At 37.7% G+C, this 22,998-nt stretch overlaps 1 protein-coding gene across 1 annotated transcript in view; it reads right to left on the bottom strand.

The window, feature by feature from the left end:
- Nucleotides 1-22,998, bottom strand: part of LOC127845039 (inositol 1,4,5-trisphosphate receptor type 3-like) — an 89,362-nt gene that overhangs the window by 29,325 nt on the left and 37,039 nt on the right. The window contains exons 22-42 of the mRNA XM_052375659.1: nt 22,490-22,622; nt 21,666-21,775; nt 17,914-18,030; nt 17,446-17,581; nt 16,901-17,000; nt 16,645-16,699; nt 15,584-15,693; nt 15,270-15,369; nt 14,373-14,480; nt 13,297-13,433; nt 12,547-12,614; nt 10,825-10,880; nt 9,533-9,694; nt 8,201-8,439; nt 7,691-7,775; nt 6,905-7,092; nt 5,676-5,789; nt 5,209-5,293; nt 4,656-4,742; nt 4,015-4,119; nt 2,240-2,311 (exon numbers count right to left, since the gene is read on the bottom strand). Of these exons, the coding sequence (XP_052231619.1) occupies nt 2,240-2,311; nt 4,015-4,119; nt 4,656-4,742; nt 5,209-5,293; nt 5,676-5,789; nt 6,905-7,092; nt 7,691-7,775; nt 8,201-8,439; nt 9,533-9,694; nt 10,825-10,880; nt 12,547-12,614; nt 13,297-13,433; nt 14,373-14,480; nt 15,270-15,369; nt 15,584-15,693; nt 16,645-16,699; nt 16,901-17,000; nt 17,446-17,581; nt 17,914-18,030; nt 21,666-21,775; nt 22,490-22,622 (2,367 nt within the window). The remainder of the gene's footprint in view (nt 1-2,239; nt 2,312-4,014; nt 4,120-4,655; nt 4,743-5,208; nt 5,294-5,675; nt 5,790-6,904; nt 7,093-7,690; nt 7,776-8,200; nt 8,440-9,532; nt 9,695-10,824; nt 10,881-12,546; nt 12,615-13,296; nt 13,434-14,372; nt 14,481-15,269; nt 15,370-15,583; nt 15,694-16,644; nt 16,700-16,900; nt 17,001-17,445; nt 17,582-17,913; nt 18,031-21,665; nt 21,776-22,489; nt 22,623-22,998) is intronic.

Below are 22,998 nucleotides of genomic sequence, written 5' to 3'. Positions count from 1 at the left end.
TTGAAATTAAGTAAAAGATCATAATAGATTTATTGATCCGATATTTATCATTTTCAGTAGGGTTCGAGTAATACTGATATAAAAACACTTCACAAGTTTGGAAAGATTCAGACGAAAGTTGTGTATCTTTTAAACAATTATTTAATAGAAAAAAATCTGGACTTATTGTGAATTTGTCCCGATGTTTCTCATTTTAAATGAGGTTAAAATGCTCATTGATATGAAGACACTGCAAGTTTGGAAAGAATCTGATGAAAAATGTTGACATAATCATCTAACCAAGCATTTGTTCACATTTATTTTTAAATTCAAAGAGACTTAATTCTGGACTTATTGTCCGATATTGCTCATATAGAGTTTGGGTTGGGTCCTCATTGATAAAAAATACCTGTGAAAGTTTGGGAACAATCGGATGAAAATTTTGGACTACGAACAAGGATTTCAAAATTTCTCAACTTCTAAGGAAGATAACTATGGACGTAATGGTCGGATAATGCTAAAGGGCACATACCACCTGGATAGTAATACGTGTCGCGCTTCGCGCTCTATATGTGTTTTTTTTTTATATTAAAAAAACTCCGAGGAGTGCTTGACTCTAGGGAAACGGGTTGCTGGGACACAGCTCATCCTTGATAAGCAGCTGCTTCCGTTATCGCAACTATTGTTACAATCAAAAATACGTGTCGCGCTTCGCGCTCTATATGTGGTAGTGATAGGCCTATGATAGACAACCATAAAAATACATGGATAAAAGATGTGTTGTTTGCATTTATTTGTTAATATAAAAACACGTGTATTTTTTATAAGATATTTAAGTGATGTAAGAAATTTTAATTAACGTTGTCACCACGTTGCATCCATTAATTTTGATAAAAATGTCCAATTGTAGTAAAATGGATTTTAAAATGTCTACATAAATAAAGCTTTGTTATATTTATTAACCTGACTGAAAAATGGTCAGCCGCCGAACTGTGCCGTGTCGTGCCGTGGAGTTGTGTATAGCGATCGTTATTATATGTCTATTAATAAACTAATACATTGTACGTGTTCGTACCACTACGCCTTCCAATAAACTTGCTTGCGCGATAGGTCGTCAAATATCGTACTACATTGATTCTCCACTAAATAAGCAAATTAGAAAAACCACAAAATGAATATATTTTGATTATGTTTTGTTTTATACAAAACAACATTTGTTTTTATACAAAACCAGAAAGTTTCGCGTATTTGCCCAGTCTCTGTGATCTTTCCCCTGTGATCAGTTGTGGATCAGTTATTAATTAAAACAATTAGCTTTGCATTGTTGGCAATGTTGTAATAAATGTAAAAGGCACAAATGCAGTACTTATTTACACTAATTTACTCAAAAAATCACCACTATGCAAGATTTGTGAAAACAAAAATATATACATTGATCCGTAAAATAACTTCTCTTCCCATAAGCGAAATAAAATCATTACATACTAGTCGACGCCCTCCAGGGTGACGCCAATAATAATAATAATAATAATAATAATAATAATAATAATAATAATAATAATAATAATGATGATGATGATGATGATGATGATGTTGTTGTTGATGATGATGCTGCTGCTGATGATGATTGATAATGATGATGATTGATGCTGCTGCTGATGATGATGATTGACGCTGCTGCTGATGATGTTGTTGATGGTGATGATGATGATGATGATGATGATGATGCAACAGTAACAGAAGGACAGGAAGAACTTTTATAACCTACATACATTACGTTTCATGCACAAACAGCATAAAGTAAATATAGGATCTGGCGGGAGTTGTCATATCATACCATATTTTAATATTAAACGAGTTCAGGAATTGTGTTAGTAAGCGAGCCTTGGGCGAGCTTACTAACGAATTTCCTAGAAGAGTTTAATAAAATATGGTATGATATGACAACGAGTGTCAGATCTTTTTTTATCACAGGCTTTTAAATGAGCAAATTAAATAAATATTTACGCAAACATAATGATAAATCCCGAATGATGTTTACATTTCGTGACGTCATTTGACGTTGCAACGTTATTTCAGTAAAATAACAAAATGCGATTGGTCAATAAACGAAATATAAACCAATGAAAACGCTTTAAAATGTTGTATTACACATGTGTTATATAAATAAATATGTTTTGGCTATATTTCATGGGAAATAGGGTATGACATGTGATAAACATAATTGTGTATCGGTAAAAAGCATAAATTCGTCACTTACCTTTCTAACCGCACTTTTTGTGTCACCAACTTTCATCTCATTGGTAAATTTTTCCAACACGTTGACAAGCACCTTCAAGCAAATAATGTTTTTCAGGCTTTCTGGTTTAGTTGTATTAGACAGACAATTAAACTTAATAATGTATCATAAGATATGTAACTATTGGTTTAGTTATACATGTATAACTCAAAATAATCGTTCGAAGAGAAAAAAGCGAATGGTTTATGATTGACATTTCAATAAACCCATTTTAATCACAGGTGGTTAGCGTGTGGCTATGATATTTATTAGTAAAAACATCATTTTGAATGATAAATAATCATATTATAACGAAAAATTAACTTTTCTGAAAAAACAATTTCACTATCAAATATATATATAACAAGGTATGCAACTCAAAATCAGCCAAAAACGGGGTGCATCGCTTTGAACAGCCATATCTTCATCAATTGTGCAGCGATTTTCACGATCTCGGTCTTATTCAACGCAGAAATGAATTTCCTTTCTGGAAATGTATATGTATTGCAATATTTTTACAAATGCTGTGTCAACTTTTAAGAAATAACACGATACACAACTCGCATGACCCAGTTGACAGTGATCATGCTGTCTTGAAGACTGAAATCTTCACGGAGTAAAGGGCAACTTCCCTACAAAGTTCATGTAGTTCGATACTATAATTCAATAAAACGTATGAAAAAAACATTATTACCGTTCCTGTCGTTACATTATGCACCAAGACTAACTGTCCAGCGCCGTTTGATACCTTTGTTTACATACATTTCAACTAACTGACATTTTAAACATACGAGTGATTTCATTGGTCCAATGCGGAGGTGTGTCTTTACAACTGGAGATTTCATTCATAAAGACTGCATGATCACTGTCAATTGGGTCATGCGAGTTGTGTATCGTGTTATTTCTTAAAAGTTGACCCAGCATTTGTAAAAATATTGCAAGACATATACATTTCCAAAAGGGAAATTTATTTCTGCGTTGAATAAGACCGAGATCGTGAAAATCGCTGTACATTTGATGAAGATATGGCTGTTCAAAGCGATGCACCCCGTTTTTGGCTGATTTTGAGTTGCATACCTTGTTATATATATATTTGATAGTGAAATTGTTTTTTCAGAAAAGTTAATTTTTCGTTATAATATGATTATTTATCATTCAAAATGATGTTTTCACTAATTAATATCATAGCCACACGCTAACCACCTGTGATTTTAATGAACCAAAATAAGGACAAACACAACTAATGGAAGTACTCACTTAACGTCTTTTTACTGGAAAACGACATCTATGCCAAAAGGTCAAAACCTCGATCCCGGCTACATTTATTGTTACATCTTTACATATGTGTCTTGTTCTGTGAAAATTGGGCAAAATGCTACGCACACGCACACACTAATCAGGGACGACACTTTCCGCTTTAATGATATTTTGCGTTTAAAGTAAGTCCCTTTTTACCATAAATCTAGTTTAAGCGGAACGTGTCGTCCCTGATTATCCTGTGTGGAATGCACAGGCTAATCTGGGACGACACTTTACGCACATGCATTATGCCCAGTTTTCTCAGAACAAGACACATATGTTTACTTTGTGTTATATTGTCAACGGCCCATTTGCACGTTTCAAAACACATTTACTACGCGTAAAATCAAAGTGCAGCATAGGGCAAGTTATATCATAACCACAGGTCTGCACCGTGAGGTGTAGCCTGGGTATTACAATAACGACATCAAACACTATGTTGAAATGGTATTTCATACCGACTTGGGTGTGCTGGAGGCTGTTACGACTGCTGTGAGGGATGTTACTACCGCTTTCATGTGCAAAGGTGAAGTCATCAAAGAACCAACGACGTCACTGAAGGACTGCAAAAAAGATATAATGTTTGAGCCGCGTTATGCGAAAATGAGTCTTATGCAATAAGCGGCCAGTGGAGATCCAGTCCAGACCGAACAATTGCGTGGTCTGTTCAGAAACTACCCTGTCCGCCACAAAAGTGACGCCGAGTTTCGTCGTCTCTTTTCGTCGTTTCAAGGTAGCTGCAGCTACGTTGACCGCATGTGGCGTTAGACCAATCTTCAAATGATATTGGTGAGCTATTTAATTTTATTACAATCCTATGACGACTTCAGTCGTGGAAGAATAGGAATTAATAAACAATTCTGCAATAATAACAGCCTTGTATGGCCGTAGTGTGGTCGCATGGCAAACGCCAGTGTCGCAGTATAGTTGTATTAAACACGCCCATAATGTAGTATCGGTGATGTTGGCCGCGTGAACGTAGGGGGAACAAAGTATAAACGTAATTGAAATGCTTACTACCACTATCTTTAAGAGGACGCCAGTCCAGTGTAATGGGGGTACAATGTACCGTCTAACAGTAAATAATCAAGTGTTTTACCACGAGGGCGGTAGCGAGACTGTCGGTGTTGAAGATTTCATCTGGATACAGATCTTTGTCTTGCACATAGAACGATGTGTAGAACACCTTTAAAATAAAACAAATACACTTATCAGAATAAACGTGAACGTAAACAGTGAAACATTAAAGGACAAGATTGAGGACTAACGTCATTGAAGAACAAATATAGTCATAGCGTTCTACTGAACAAGGGTAGTCGGCAAATTCGTTAACCCGAAAAATTAATGAATGGTAAGTTATGTGCGTGTCGATTAACTATAAAAAAGCAAATTGTTAGCCATTGGTATAAATAAGCACTACCTAAACATAATCCCAATATCAAAACTTATTTCAAAAGACAGTACAGTCACATTGTACCTAGCGACCGGGAGGTCCGGGATTCGAACCCTACTGTGGGGGAGTTCTTTAGGTCACCCCTAATACACCATACTAGCTTTACCAAGCAAACGGACTTAAGAGCGTTTCAATAAGCGTTCTGCTGTCGATGCAATCGAGCTAAAATAAATGGGTTTTACATTTTAAATATGCGTACCTCCAAAAACGGCATGACTCCCTCCAGAATGTAGAACAGGCCTCCATGCACGAGACTGGACATGTCCCTTGTACTAGAAACGTTGCTGCAAAACCAATTAATCGCGCTCAGAGAAAAGGGGGTTAAATGCATGTGCGTAAAAAATGTCGTTCCAGATTAGCCTGTGCAGTTCGCACAGTCGAATCAGGGACGACACTTTCCGCTTCAATTGGATGTTTGTCAATAGGAATCTTCGTTTTTTACGAAAAAAATACAATAAAGGCGGAAAGTGTCGTCCCTGATGAGCCTTTGCGAACAACATGCTTCTTTATTAAAATAAAAGTGTTACACAAGAAGAGATAGATCAATCTGCCATAGTGTCTTTTCTTCGAAATGACTTACATTTACGTTCCATTAAGTAGTGATGTATACCCAACAACCTACTACAAAGCAGATAAAAGCAGATTAAACAAACACATAAAAGGAACCTTTTTGACGGAGATGCTTTAAGCAGCTCAAACGACTTTTCTCTGTGGTTTTTCACGTTCTCTGTCAGTTGATTGATCTCACCAACAACCGTTTCAATGAAATCCCAGAGTTGCCTGCAAGTATAAGAGACGACAACTGCTACTGCTGAAGATTACTGCGTGTTAAAATGAAGTGATATATATATACAATATAGATGTTAGTTCAATAATTCAGATTGTTAACTTACAGAGCTTGTATATATTACACGTAATTTTTTCCAGATATACTATGTTTACGTTCATGATGATATCCTTCACAAAGACGACAGTAGCATGTACTCGTATGGCTTTATATAACTGTAAAACATCCGTGTTTATATTGTATTATCCTACATATATTACATGGACATTTTCACAGATCAAACGATATTTTGTGTAGAGACATTGTGCTGTATCAACAAAAGCATAAACATGATTAAACCATTTATTCCTAGTGGACCCTCATATCCTTTTAAATTGGATTAATTTATTTCCACCATAAGGGATGTCTAGTGTATTTATTTCTATATTTAGAATATTTCTTACAGGAATTCCTTTAAGCAAACAGTGCAGACCCTGATGAGACGCCGCATCATGCTGTTTACGCTGTTTGCCAAGGCCTTTTTCTAGACGCTAGGCATTAATGGGTTAAAACAAACTTTGTTCTCATTATACTATTTAGAGGTGTATATCAACTATCAAAATATTTGCTTTGAATAAAGTTCCTAGACAAATGTCAAATTGTTAAAAACAACACACATTTTCGAAAGATTGCAACCGCAGATTTTCCCTCCATAGTCAACATGTGTCACTCGCGAATGCCTGACAGAAGACTAAAAGCGAATGCTTGCTTTTTAGCAACAACTTTTTAATGCTTTTAAAAAAGACTTAACATGTCTACTGAATTTAATAGACGCCTTTTATTATACAAATATATACTAGTATAGGAGTAATAAATAAATACATAAACTCAACTCTGAAACTGTTACCGCCTGGACTGGATTTTCTTAAAGAAGATAATTCCTTTTAACGAAAAATTTCATTAAAGCGGAGGAAGAGACTTTCTTTTAACGAAACATTTCTTCAAAGTGGAAAATGTCGTCCCAGATTTGACTGTGCGGACTTCATATGAAATCTGGGACGACACTAAAAGAAAAAAACTATTAAGCCCAGTTTTCCCAAGAGCGCGACTCTCGTCTGTTATCACGTACTTGTGGTGCTGCAGGTCGGCCGCCCCGCTCTCGATGATGTTCTCGGCGGGCTTCATGTAGACCCACATCATGAACTTGATGAAGGGACGCTTGATGTTACAGTCGATATCGGGGTGATTGATCACCCAAAGGATCTCGTCCACCGGAAGTATGGTCTGGCACAGGGACTCGATGAACTTGTTTTCACCCTTGGTGGAAAAATATCTATTTAGTTATTCGTAAACACATATTAGCAATGTAATGCAAACACATATACTACCTTCGACAAAATATGCTCAACAGTAAGACTGCAAAGTAAATGTGACTGAATTCAGACAAAAAGCTCGAGGCTTATAAACGTTAACTACAAATAATTGCTGTTTTATTTTCTAAATGCTTGATCACAGAAAAAACACTTTATGTTTGAAAGTAGCATTAACAAGTTGGCTTTATTAAATGATCACACAAAACACTGAATATTGAGATTAACATTAAATGATGAAACTAATTTAACAATGTGACATTATTAGACTTCGAATGTTCGATTTCATACTAACTGTTGAAATCACGCAAATGTTATCTCACGGATATGATTCATTGAATATTGATAAGCACTTTATGTTCGTTTTTCATGATCATGTTATTTTTCATTTAGCGCAGAATCAATGTCAAGAATAAATATAACAAACATTATATAGCATCATATAACCTTTATTTTAGATTTGGTATGTGTTATCTTTGCTTTTTGCAATGGACACCGAGTAAATACCAAATGACAAAAAGGCTCACTCATAACTCATCACTTACCTCAGCACAAGTGGCCAATAGATCAACAAGGTGAGCGAAGTACGACAGATGTCCTTCCTCGCCTCTGTTGGTCAAGATCAGCTCCCTACAAGATGTATGTTGTTCATATAAAACTTATACAGAAATCTTCTTGTAATCTACATGTATACCGAGGTCCAGCACAAAACTAAGAAAAAAACAAGCTATGGTTAAATTTGAAATACGAAGAATTTAGTTCTTTTGCGAAAAGGAAACCTACTTTAATATCAGTAATCTCAAACAAGAAATCGAACAAATCACATTGCTTCTCTGGATTGGTCAAGTTCATATGCCGCTTTTTTGAACGCTCTATGAAAACGGGGCTTAATGCATGTGCGAAAAGTGTCGTCCCAGATTTGTATGTGTAATCCGTACAGGCTAATCAAGGACGACACTTTCCGCCTATAAAGACTGCACAGGCTTATCTCTGATGACACCTAACGTACATGCATTACTATTTTACAGTATGATAATAAGGTATCAATAAATCACCTGGCTTCTCTGGACTGGTCGAGTACATATGCCGCTTTTTTGAACGTCTGCATGATGTACTTCATGACGAGAGCCTGGTTGCGCTTGATGGTAAGGTCAAGACCCTCGACCTTGACCAGGACGTTTAGAAGGTCAAGGAACTCCGATGCGTTGTGTTGGTGTTCGGCCGCTAGGCGGACAATCTTCTTGACCTGCTGGGGGTGGACCTTGAGGCACGTAGCTTGATTCGCAATGAACACCTGAAGTGGGAAATGAACTCGTTTGGAGTTGGATAATCAAGTCTTTAAGTCTTTAACGGTCATTTATATAGGCTTAGATGTTCTAAGGTGCAAACGTGCGATGATTGTAATAACACATTGCATGGGAACTCATCTTATTGATAATAGCTTAAATTCTTCCAATAATTTGGATTTTTTATTTTCGCGTGCTAGTGTGCAAACATCTTAATTAACTCAACTCGCAAATATGTTAAGAAACTAAACTGAACTTTATTTACAAAATGATTTCGTAATGGTAGTTTTTTTTCCAAATTTATTTCTTCGTGTATGATTGCATTAAACATATCTAGTATCCGAACGAAAACATGCAATATAATACGGACTTTTTTATCTTTCAACATAAAAAGCATTTAGATACATTACAAACAACTCCTTGTATAATAATTGCTTACGAAATTGAGTTTATTGTGATATACAACACAAATACTTTAAAGCGACTTTTTCATAGCTAACAAAATCTACGAACAACTATTTATACAAACAGCCTTCTGGGAAAAGTAGGCTTAACCCTTTGCATGCTGGGAAATTTGTCGTCTGCTAAAATGTCGTCTGCTTAATTTCTAAAATTAGCATTTTCTTCGATTTTTTTTCAAAGAATACTATCAGAATAGCAAACAGTTTGGATCCAGATGAGACGCCACGTTCTGTGGCGTCTCATCTGGATCCAAACTGTTTGCAAAGGCCTTCACAACTCGGTTCCCGCACTGTAAGGGTTAATACATCTGCGTTAAGTGTCGTCCTAGATAAGCATGTGGAGTCTACACGCACTAATCAGGGACGACGCTCTCCCCTAGACTGGATTTTCCTTTAAAAGAGATTTCCTTTAAAAACGAAATCCTAAAGAGGGAAAAATGTCATCCCTAATTAGCCTGTGCGAACAGCAGAGGCTAATATGTGACGAAACTTTACGCACATGCATTAAGCCCCGTTTCTGAAGAGCGCGGCTCATTTTGTTGCTAATTTGAATTTTGTAAAAATGTGGAAAAAATCCTGTTAAAGTGTTACTGTTGTTATTATACAATAAACTTGTGTGTGAATTAGCCTCATCAATCACCTCTTTCAGTGCCAACGCGAGATCTGACGGCACCACGGTGACGTCAAGAAGCACGTCGAGGTGGTTGAAGATCCGGAACTGCACGTTGTCGTTCTCTCGGATGAGGAGTTGCAGAAGGTACAGCGTCTTCTGGAAGATCACGCGCATCCCGCAGTACTGATCCTTCTGGGCGGAAGGCAGCGCGTTAACAAATGTCTCGTGTATCAGTTACCGTACCGCATGCATTGTATAATGTTTAAATTATTTCTTGAATTTTAGAACAAATATATTCATAAAAATATTCACAATACAATAAAAATTAACTTAATATTGCAACTGATTCCATACCGGAAAATTGCCTTATTCAAAACCGCACTTCAATGTATCATATTAAATGTATACATTTTGAATGGAACAGCAAAATTTTGGAACAATTAACTCAAGGAATGACTATGTATAAAGATATAAATATTTCGCGATCGTTTTGCTCTTATAAATTAAGTGGACCAAATGCCACAAGGCCCATAGCTTAAGCTTCAAACAACGGATGTTTTAATGCCGTTTGCAAGTTTAACAAGAAGTGGTTTCAATATTTGATTTGAACAGCGTTCAAATGGTTTTACGACAGCCTTTTAAACGAAAACTGCCCCCGCTTACGGAGGCTGTATTTTCCAATGTCCTAATTTAATTTGACCATATGATATTATTATTATTATTATTATTATTATTATTATTATTATTATTATTATTATTATTATTACTATTATTATTACTATTATTATTATTATTATTAATTTATTATTATTATTATTATTATCATATTATTATTATTAAACTTATACTAAAACTAATACTAAAATAAAACAAATAATCAAATCGGACTTCACTTTTCCAGTTAATTAAAACAATATACCATTGCGCAACGTTTTGCGCGTTTGAATATTGAAGGGCGACATAACGTTACAAAACCGAAAAACATAACAAAATAAAGCTCATTTTGAAGCAAAATGGCAGACTGTATAAAATACGTAAGTACTAAGTAGCATCTATACAGCGAAGAATGTAATACTATGCACAATTAGGAAGAAGCTATCTATCGCATTGATAAGAATACCTAGACTAAACATGAGTAGTTAATTGGACCGTTCTAATTTTACTACCTAATAAACTTACTTCAGATCCTTTTGTGTCTGCCTGATGCATATTTAAAAAAAATTATTAAAGTAGAAAACTGATTTACTCATAATTGCGTGATAATTATAATAATGCACACATATTGTAAATTCACATTAAATATGATGCTAACTACTTACTAAAAGTTTGGCGTCGATTTCCTGGGACAGTATGTCGAGAACGATGTCCAATATTCCTAAAATTTAAATGTAAATACAAATTGATTGACGTCCAGTAAATGAATACGGGCAGAGTGTAACATTGCAGAAGAATTGATAATATAATATAATATAAGTCGCGTCGTGCGAAAATAGGTCCTATGCCATATGCGGACAACATAGCTTCAGTCCAGCCGTCTGGTCAGGAGCTTTCCTGTTCGCATATTAGACCACGAAACCTTGCGAGACTTTATAGCGGAGGGCATTACTCGTGACAAGACTACGCGATACCACAGGCTGGAGCTACGCTGGCCGCCTATGGCAGAAGACTTGTTTCAACATGACACGGCTCGGCTGGAGCTACGCTGGCCGCCTATGGCAGAAGACTTGTTTCAACATGACACGGCTCGGCTGGAGCTACGCTGGCCGCCTATGGCAGAAGACTTGTTTCAACATGACACGGCTCGGCTGGAGCTACGCTGGCCGCCTATGGCAGAAGACTTGTTTCAACGTGACACGGCTCGGCTGGAGCTACGCTGGCCGCCTATGGCAGAAGACTTGTTTCAACATGACACGGCTCGGCTGGAGCTACGCTGGCCGCATATGGCAGAAGACCTGTTTCAACATGACACGGCTCGGCTGGAGCTACGCTGGCCGCATATGGCAGAAGACTTGTTTCAACATGACACGGCTCGGCTGGAGCTACGCTGGCCGCATATGGCAGAAGACCTGTTTCAACATGACGCGGCTCGGCTGGAGCTCCGCTGGCCGCATATAACAGAAGACTTGTTTCAACATGACGCGGCTCGGCTGGAGCTACGCTGGCCGCATATGGCAGAAGACCTGTTTCAACATGACGCGGCTCGGCTGGAGCTACGCTGGCCGCATATGGCAGAAGACTTGTTTCAACATGACGCGCCTCGGCTGGAGCTACGCTGGCCGCCTATGACAGAAGACTTGTTTCAACATGACGCGGCTCGGCTGGAGCTACGCTGGCCGCCTATGGCAGAAGACTTGTTTCAACATGAAGCGGCTCGGCTGGAGCTACGCTGGCCGCCTAAGGCAGAAAACTTGTTTCAACATGACGCGGCTCGGCTGGAGCTACGCTGGCCGCCTATGGCAGAAGACCTGTTTCAACATAACACGGCTCGGCTGGAGCTACGCTGGCCGCCTATGGCAGAAGACCTGTTTCAACATGACACGGCTCGGTTGGAGCTACGCTGGCCGCCTATTGCAGAAGACTTGTTTCAACATGACGCGGCTCGGCTGGAGCTACGCTGGCCGCCTATGGCAGAAGACTTGTTCAACATGACGCGACACATTGTAATTGTTATCGCTCAGCAGTCTGTATGTATGATTTACCCATTTATGCCTAGTGGAATCTCCCATCCCTCTAAATTGGATCAATTTATTTCTAAAATTTGGGATGTCTAGTCAATTTATTTCTATATTTAGAATATTTCTTACAGAAATTCCTTTAAGCAAACAGCTCAGACCCTGATGAGACGCCGCATCATGCGGCGTCTCATCTGGGTTTACGCTGTTTGCCAAGGCCTTTTTTCTAGACGCTAGGCATAAATGGGTTAAGTATACAGAAATACTGTTTGAACAAACCACAAGTGATTTTATTACAAATCAAATCGTCAGATTTAGTGTAATTGATGTAAAAATAGCTTTTTACTCATAATAAAATAATGTACTCACCATGGCTGATCATTATGTTTTGGTTCATGAAATGAGGCTCTTGTGGATTCTTTGGCAAATGACAGAACCTGCAAAGAAATGAATTGCATCACATGACAAAAAAAATAATAATCCAAAAGATTTCAAAATATAAGCTTGTATTCCACGTGTCGTACATAAATATCGATTGCGCGAATTCAATAATGCATGAGCCAATTATAAATCAATTAAACCAGTTGCATGACTTCAATCTAAGGAAAATATAACAACAAATTATCGAGTGAGTCAATGACAACATTTAATCACAGTGACTATAAAAGGCATTAAAATAACAACAACAGCTAACGCAACTTGCGTCTGTTGAATTTGAAAGTTAGAGTTTATATCCCTATACATCTACGTTAATCGAACCTTATACATGTCGTCAAACAATATTAGACAATTAGAAGAAAACTCCAAAAAGAGATCAACTGATGAAATAAGTTGAAAGCTAAACCATATTCCCGCGTTAACTCTTTACTGCTTAGATACGCATATTGATACGTTTGTTGTTCTTAATAAAATCAAACTAAACTAACGAATTTTCTTCTGAATAGATTCAAATTGTGGAGGCTTCATTTCCAACCCTAACGTACTGATGAGAGGCAAACAGATTAAAGCCTGAATAGACTGCAAGTTACTCGCAGGCAATTCTGGTTTTATACTGGTTGCATATAGACTTGTTCACTTTGCTAGTGAGTTTGAAAAGATATAAAGACACTAATTAATTACTCTGCCAGCTCATCCAGTATCTCGCTCATGAGCAGGACTTGTTGGTCGTTGAGTTTCTGTTTCGCTAGCCGACGCAACACGGGCAGGCTACGCTGAACCTCTCTGTGCACGCGGGCCGAGTCTTGCGACAGAAGAATCTATGTACCAGACGACAAGTTAGTAGAATCTATGGACCAGACGATATAGTAGCAGCATATATTAACCAAACGAAATGTTAGTAGAATACAAGATGTATATAACCCGACGAAATGTTCTAAGAATATATGCACGAGATGAAACATTAATAGAATCTGTGTATCAGACGTAATGTTAGAAGAATCTATAAACCAGACGACATGTTAGCAGAATCTATGAACCGTACTAAATGACAGCAGAATCTATGAACCAGACGACATATTAGCAGATTTTTTTTAAATTTCTCGTTTAAAGTAAGTCTCTTTTAAACATACATCGAGTTAAGTCGAATAGTGTCGTCCCTGATAAGCCTGTGTGCACTTCACAGGCTAATATGGGACGACACTTTACGCACATGCATTCGGTCCGGTTTTCCCAGAACGAGACTCATATAGTGGACTCTTATCGTGAATTTGCGAGTTCGACGAGTTTTTAAAATCATGTGATTAACCTGAGCCTCTACTGCTAACCGGAACATTACCTGAGCCTTAACCGCTAACAAGATTATTACCTGAGCCCCTAATGCTAACCGGAACATGACCTGAGCATCTACAGCGAACCGGAACATTAACCTGAGCCTCTACAGCTAACCGGAACATTACCTGGGCCTCTACCGCTAACCGGAACATTACCTGAGCCTCTACCGCTAACCGGAACATTACCTGAACATCGACCGCGAACTGGAAAATTACCTGGGCCTCTTTCGCTAACCGGAACATTACCTGAGCATCTACCACTAACCGGAACATTACCTGAGCCTCTACCGCTAACCGGAACATTACCTGAGCCTCTACCGCTAACTGGAACATAACCCGAGCCTCTACCGCGAACCGGAACATTACCTGGGCCTCTACCGCTGACAAGAACATTACCTGAGCATTGACCTCTAACCGGAATATTACCTGAGCCTCTACCGCTAACCGGAACATGTCGCTCTGGGAGGAGTACAGCTTGTTCAGAATATCCAGAGATTTAGTCACCATGATATCGTACTTGTAGTTGGACAGATCCTGCAAATGTGGTCCATTTTTGTTAACAATACACAACACCACCTGTTTTATCGCCATTCTTATAAAAACTCAAATAACGGGCCGCTTATGAATTTTCTACAAACATGATTTTGTTCATCTTAAAGCTTTGATCGTGCTGCTTTTAATTGAAAAAAAATGGTTTTCAATTGACTGTGCTGACTAACTTAACTTATCAGTTTGTTCATTTATTGTTTACAATATACACAAATTGCCAACACATTATAACTAAGTTCATCTAAAATAATAGGCTAATAAGTTTTCTCTAAACAAGATGTTTTTAATCGTAAATCTTGGTACATGATGCCAATTCAATTCTTCATTTTTTAATAACTGCAATTACTAAATACAATAAAATATTCATTAAGAAAAAGTAATACGACTTTATATGGATTTACTATTGCATTATCCGCGGATTTGACGTTAAAATAAAAGTAAGAGAATTTTAAGATATGACTTTTATTGAGCATTATTCTGGGTTAACTGGGTTAAATGCATAATCTTTGAGCGTCGTATTAGATTATTAGCCTGTGCAGCATACACAGGCTAATGAGGGGCGGCACTTTCCGCATCGACTGGATTTTCATAAAGAAGAGACTTTATTCAAAGGAAATTTTCATAAAAGAGGAAAGAGTCTTCCTTGAGTTCCCTGTGTCGACTGCACTGGCTAATCTGGGACGACGCTTTCCGCAAATGGATTGAGCCCAGTTTTCCCAGAACGAGGCTAAATTGAACAAGAGACTTGTGCGTAAATGTCAAATTTTGACTCACTAAGAGGACGGAGGTTGTGTGATCGATGTCAAATATGGCGGATGCGTGAAACATGTCTTTCAGTTCGCGCAAAACTTCCTTCTGCTTTTTCAACGCTTTTCTGTAATCGACGTACACGGTAATCAAGTTTAATTTGACTTGCTAAAATATTTTGTGTACATCTTATTTATAATAAAATGTTTGCAATTACCTGAAATTTGTACTTATAACCAAGCAAACAAGCACTGTATTGGAAAGATCCAGGTATATAAAAGATTATTTATTAGACATTTAAATAAAAAAGGACAAAACATGAATTTGCCACAATTACTTACTTGGTCGTATCTTGTGGGTTAAATGATTCATACAGCAAGGGCTCCATTGTGGTCTGGTTCCTCCTCTTGAGCGCATTCTGCTCTGCCACTTTGAACTTCTCCACAAATGTCTAAAATAGAGCCAAATGGGCAAATTGAGCCTCGTTCTGTGAAAACGGGGCAGAATGGATTTGAGTAAAGTATCGTCCCAGATTAACATGTGCAATCTGCACAGTGTAATAAAGGATGAAATATTTTGCCAGACTTGATCAACGGTTAGAAGAGACTCCTTAAATCGAAAAATGTCATACAAGCGGAAAATGTCGTCCCTGATTAGCATGTGCGTTTTGCACTGGCTAATCTGGAGCGAAAAGTTTCGCACATGCATTAAGCACCGTTTCCTCAGGGCGAGTTAAATTTTCTTTCATCGTTGATACATGTTTATCATGTATTTTGTATAAACACATGAACACCATTTTAATGTTGCATTTTTTATTCGACGTATTCTATCGAAAATAAGTATGTCCAGATTGCTTAATTTAAAGATTATGTTATTTGTATTCATGTCGTAATCATCTGTTAGAGTTAAATTTAATAACAACACATACACGAATTCACATACTGCTGTGCAATAATCCATCAATGTACGGTTATTTGATATCTCCTAATTTCGGGCCAGCAAGTTTTCCATTTCCGCTACACGCCGAAAAAAGGCACATATAATTTGCAGCTTAACTTCTTATTTAAGAGATGAAGTTGCATGTGATAAGACTGCCCTTACCATGACAACGTCAAATGAGTTAAAATGAGCAGCGTTCTGTGAAAACTGGGAATAATGCACGTGCGTTAAGTGTCATCCCAGATTAGCCTCTGCAGTCTGCACAAGCTTATCAAGGACGACATTTTCCGCCTAAACTGGAGACTTCTTTTAAACGAAACATTCAATAAACGTCGAAAGTGTCCCTGATAAGCCTCTGTTGACTGCACAGGCTAATCTAGGATGACACTTCACGTACATGCAGTAAGACCAGTTTTCCCCAAATGAGGCTCAAATAATACCTTGTGTATAGAAAGGGTCCTACCTTTAGACGGATATTTCTTTGAAACGTCAATAAAAGATCAAGCACTTCCATAGCTCTGAAAATATGTATATATATATATAGACATTAGGGAGTTAAATGATGAAAATGAATATATATAGAATTCCATAATCTTTAAGCATTCAGTATTTATAGAATATACAAGGCTTCTCAATGGTGTGATGAACCAATGAGTAAATTAACGCGCTAATAGTAAAAACATAAATAATGAATACAATACATAATAATGTATGCATACTGGAATTTTGCTTTCACGACGGCTTCCGTTTCGGGACATATATCAAATCTGCCCGATTCTCTGTATTTGTTGACAGTCTTCTGGCCTTCCTTTGAATAGCCTGTAGTGCAGAAGTACCAACAAAATTGATACGAGCCTCGCTCTGGGAAAACGCGGCTTAATGCATGTTCGTAAAGTGTCGTCCCGCCTGAGTGTCCTTTCGACACTTTCCGCCTTGATTGTATTTATTAGTTTAAAGGAAGTATTTTCTTAACGAAAATCCTGTCTAGGCGGAAAGAGTCGTCCCTGATTAGCATGCAGACTGCACAGGCAAATCTGACTTAACTTTACGCACGTGCATTTAGCCCCGTTTTCCCAAAGCGAGGTTTATGATATCTGATTAATGCATTTAAGTCTGCTTCAGACTTTAAGGATATATCCTCATAAAGGTTTCAGTCATTCAATCATTATTTCATGAAAGAGCAAATCTTACAAATACCACAAACAAGCAGTAGAATTAAAAATACAAAACGCATGACACACAAATCATGTAAATGATTTTTGACCTTTGCCTTTATCTTTCGGAAAGGGGACGTCATGGCGTCCATCCAGTTGACTAAGAAGTGGCGTTAGGAGACGTCTGACGTCATCCAGGTCGCTATAGTAACCAAACTTAACCAGATGTTGTAACAGTCGCAGAACCTGGAACAAAAGCAACAAAAGATAAAGAATGTCTTTGCTTACTTCAAAAGTTATGTGATGTGTTTCACGTGTTTGAATTAACGCATCTTGTAAACGCGTTGAACGTTTTCAGCGAGTTTGCTTTGTTTCGTAAACAAATAAAATGGCGTGCGTCATTCGAAATACCATATGCGGCCCGCGAAGTCCCTGATCAGCCTAAGCATATGCCAAGTCTGGAGCTTCACTGACCGTTAATGAGACCACAAAACCTTGCGTGACTTTATAGTGGTCAGTATAGCGATCGCGCGGGCTGGGCTGGAGCAACGCTGGTCGCATTTTTAACTGGTACTCACCTGTTCAATGAGGAGATTGTGGCCAATGTCAGAAGCTGTCATGATGCAGTTGTCATTCAGAAACTCGGCAAGCCAGTCTCGTAACACCGGAAATATCGTCACCAAGTCCTTCACCACCTTTCAAATAACAAACGTATCTTTTAAATGAGTCGCGCTCGGTAAAAAGGTGGCTTAATGCATGTGCGTTCAGTATCGTCCTAGATAAGCCTGTGTAGTCCACACTGGCTAATCAGGGACGACACTTTCCGCGTAAACAAGATTTGTGTTTGTAGGAGATTTCCTTAAAACGAACAGTTCCATTAAAGCGGAAAGTGACGCCCATAAGTAGTCTGTGCGGACTGTAGACTGCGTACTGCTCATTCTAATTTTAACATCAACACTGTAATAGTGTTTCGACTAAAATACGATAAAGAAGGTGTGAACATAAAAATTATAAAACTCATGAAACATGATCTGCAGAAAAGGTTATGTTTACCACCCGCTTGAGTTGTATTTAACGCAAACGACCGATTGCCTGCACAGTGTGTAAAAATATATGTGTCGCGTTCCGCACAGGCTAATCAGGGACGACACTTTCCGCCTTAATTGGATTTTTGCTAAGAAGAGACTTCATTTAATCGAAAAATGTCATAAAAGCGGAAAGTTTTCTCAGAACACGACTCATATCTATATATATATATATATATATATATATATATATATATATATATATATATATATATATATATATATATATATATATATATATATATATATATATATATATATATATATATATATATATATATATATATATATATATATATAGGATCTTGCATGATGAGTGGTCGTTTTGTATTGAATTTATTAAACAAGTCATCTAAATAAAGATAACAAGAGTGCCAAACTGTCACAAGATACGCCCGTTCGAAGGTTTTGGACACCATGCTCAATGCTTGAAATGCACTAAGTGACCTCAAGACCTAGTTATTGACTTGGCATGACCCATATTTGAACTTGACCTAGATATCATTTAGATGTAACATCTGACTAAATTTGGTGAAGATCAGATGAAAACTACTTCAATTAGAGAGCGGACACCATGCTAAATGCTTTAAATGCACCATGTGACCTCGTTTTTGACCGGGCATGACCCATATTCGAACTTGACCTACATATCATCTAGACACAACTTGTAACCAAATTAGGTGAAGATCAGATGAAAACTACTTCAATTAGAGAGCGGACACCATGCTAAATGCTTGAAATGCACTAAGTAACCTCGTGACCTAGTTTTTGACCCGGCATGACCCATATTTAAACCTGACCTACATATCATATAGACACAACTTTTGACCAAATTTGGTGAAGATCGGGTGAAAACTACTTCATTTAGAGAGCGGACACCATGAAATCCTTGAAATGCACTAAGTGACCCCATGACCTAGTTTTTGACCCGGCATGACCCATATTCCAACTTGGCCTAGATATTGTCTAGACTCAACTTCTGAGCAAGTTTGGTGAAGATCGGATGAAAACTATTTGAATTAGAGTCCGGACAAAGTGGCGCCGTTGAAAATGCACTAATTGACCCTATGACCTAGTTTTTGACCCGGCATGACCCATATTCGAACTTGGCCTATATATCAACTAGATGCAACTGCTGACCAAGTTTGGTGAAGATCGGATGAATACAATTTGAAATAGAGTCCGGACAAAGTGGCCCCTTTGAAAATGCACTTATTGACCCTATGACCTAGTTTTTGACCCGGCATGACCCATATTCGAACTTGGCCAAGATATCAACTAGATGCAACTGCTGACCAAGTTTGGTGAAGATCGGATGAATACAATTTGAATTAGAGTCCGGACAAAGTGATGCCTTCCGCCCGCCGCCCGCCGCCCGCCCCCCGCCCGCCCGCCCGCCAAGGGGTTTCACATAATACGTCCCGTATTTTATACGGGCGTATAAAAACGAGGCTTGCCGAGTTTTTATCTTTATTTAGATGACGAGTTTAATAAGTTCAATACAAAATGACCACGAATCTAAGATTCTATTTATAACATAACCAACAAATTTTCTTTTTATTTAATGCTCTTTTCACCGTTTATTCACATTGTAAAAGAGTTAAACTGACGAAAATCGCTGGAATAACGCCGTCATTTTGTCAAAAATTGACGTCATTTCACAGATATATATTTAGTGTAATAACACCCGTGTAATAAACCAAATTTAGCATTACGTTATTTCACTCCTGGAGCTTAGGTCATGATATAAATAGAGGATATTTGTTGGATTCGGTGGAATATCGATTTTATTTCACGAGTGGAAAATATTTTATATTTTCTATGATCTCGAGTGAAATAAAATCGATATTCCATCGAATCCAACAAATTTTCTATTTATTTTATGCTTTTTTCACCGTTTATTTACATTGTAAATGAGCTAAACTAGATACTTTCGCTGAATTTATGACGTCATTTCGTTGAAAAAATGACGTCATTTCACAGTAAAACAGTGACAAATATCGATATTTTTCACTGTTATTTTTCACTGTTTAAAACAGTGGAATACCAGTTTTATTTCACTGATATTGCTCTATAAACCACCGGAAAGCATAAAATAAAAGACAATAATAAAACATAGACATGGTTGAAGCTGTGTTCAGCCATAAATGTTGGTTGCTTGGTTGATTGACAAACATTACAACATATGATGTTTCTTTTGCTACAAGAATTGTTCAAGGGTCATCATATATTTAAGAAAAAAGAACAGGTGAACATTGCATGCAAACACGATATCAATGAAGAGAAGTTTCTACGTACAGACTGACAGACAGGTGATTTACGTACAAACGTGCAAACATAAATTGATTTGAGCTCCCTCTTGTACAACGGACGTTATGCATGTACATAGTGTCGTCACAGATGAGCCTCTGCAGTTCGCACAGGCTAATCTGGATAACACTTTACCCACATGCATTAAGCACTGTTTCCGTAGAACGAGACTCAGTTGCTATAGATACCTGGGCGTTTCCAGCAGATCCGCTTGAGGACTAAGGAGTGCATGGAAAGGTAAGCCATAACATGCGATTAGTAAGCGTGGCATTTTAAACGAATTCGGTAGAGATTGAAACTCAACCATTGTATTATATAATTGTTATAGTGATATAGTACATACGTAAAGACCTAACACTTTTCCTGTGATTTGAACTTCAATACACGTGTACCGTTTATTTACAATGTTACAAAATATATTTTGTTATCGATATCAATATCTTTACAATGTTTCAAATTATATTTTGATATCGATATCAATATATACATATAAATAAATAAAATATATTTACTGCGTTCATGGAAATGGCAGGTTTTATAATAAAGCTGTATGATTTCTACAAAAACTACTCAAGTCAATCCCATGCAATTTCAGTAAAGCTATCTACGGTGGATAGTATACATAAGAACGAGATAAGTGAACAATCATACGAAATAATAGTAAAAAATGGTTTAAGTTTCAGCCTGGGAAATCTGGGATTAATGCATGTGCGCAAAGTGTCGTCCCAGATTAGCACAGGCTCACCAGGGTCGACACTTTCTGCTTTTACTGGATTTTCGTTTAGAAGCCACTTCCACCAAACGAAAAAGCGGAAAGTGTCGTGTCCCTGCGGACAGCACAGGCTAATCTGGGAAGTCACTTTCTGCACATGCATGCAGCTCGTGTTTTACCAGAGCGAGGCTCGTTTGATAACATTGAAAGAATGAGGACATACAAACTGGCTCTGTTCCCGCTCCGCGTCCTTTGAGCCGACATACTCGTAGACGAAGCAGATGTTGGGATTGTCCAGGACAGAGTAGTTGTTGCCGACATCCACAAACAGACCTGATGATAATAACACACACACACATCGATCAAATTTTATAAATATTCAGTTATTTTTATGGTGACTCACATATCGATCAAATTTTATAAAGATTCAGTTATTTTTATGGTGACTCAATTAAACTTGTGATAATAACGCCCAGTGCAGTATTGCGCAAGTTGGCAAGGCGATTTCAGTTTAGCAAATTTGACCAACAATACAAAAATTCGTTCAGCTGATAAAAAAAATGTCTATTAAAGGACACGTAACCAACTTTGTTGCGAATAAAGTAACTGAGTTACAGTTTTGAAGTGTTATTTAACAGTTGACAACACACATTTATCATTGCACACCAAATATATATCGAACAACAACACTTTACAATAAATTTATCATACACTATAAACTTCGGAATGCATAAATTAAGCCTCGTTCTGGGAAACCAAGGCTTAATGCATGTGCGTAAAGTGTCGATTCAGATTAGCCTGAGCAGTCCGCGCAGGCTTTTAAGGGACGACACTTTCCGCTTTTATAGCATTTTTCGATAAAGCAGGTCACTTCTAAACGAAAATTCAGTCTAGGCGGAAAGTGTTTTCCTTGATAAGACTGAGCGGACTACACAGGCTAATCAAGGACGAAACTTTCCGCACAAACATTAATTCAAGTTTCATAAGAACGCGGCCCAATGTAAGACTACTGTTCGAAATGTTCCGCTGGGTATTTGTGTAACTCACCGATAATCAGTTCGCAGTATCTCGCCCGGATGCTGTCGGGCAGGAGGTTTGATGTGATGCAAAGGAAGGCGTCCTCCCAGGTGAGGTAGCCGAACTCACGCGTGATCACGTGGATACCGAAGTCATTCCGGCCCTAAATGTATACAATAACTCGTTATACTTCACAATTTTTCAACTAAATGATCCAGACAGTTCATTAAGTTTCTGTTAGAATGGTCCGTAAAGATACTTTGTCACAACTACCGGTACTCGCAATCAATAATATCATATCACGTCTGAATAGAGACTCATTCTAGGAACAGTAGGTTTAAACCATGTGACCAAGTGTCATTCTAGATTAGTTGAAGTAGTCGCACGAGCTTGTCAGGAACCACCATCTAAACTTGATTTTTTAAATAAAATAAATTTCCTTTAAACGAAAAGTACCGTTCATGCGAACAGTGTTTTTCCTGCCTTAGCTTGTGCGGAAATATGGGACAAAACTTTTCGCAAATGCATTAAGACGAGTT

This window comes from Dreissena polymorpha, chromosome 9 (genome assembly GCF_020536995.1).
Source record: "Dreissena polymorpha isolate Duluth1 chromosome 9, UMN_Dpol_1.0, whole genome shotgun sequence".
NCBI lineage: Eukaryota > Metazoa > Mollusca > Bivalvia > Myida > Dreissenidae > Dreissena > Dreissena polymorpha.
This window is presented reverse-complemented; position numbering and strand designations above follow the sequence as displayed.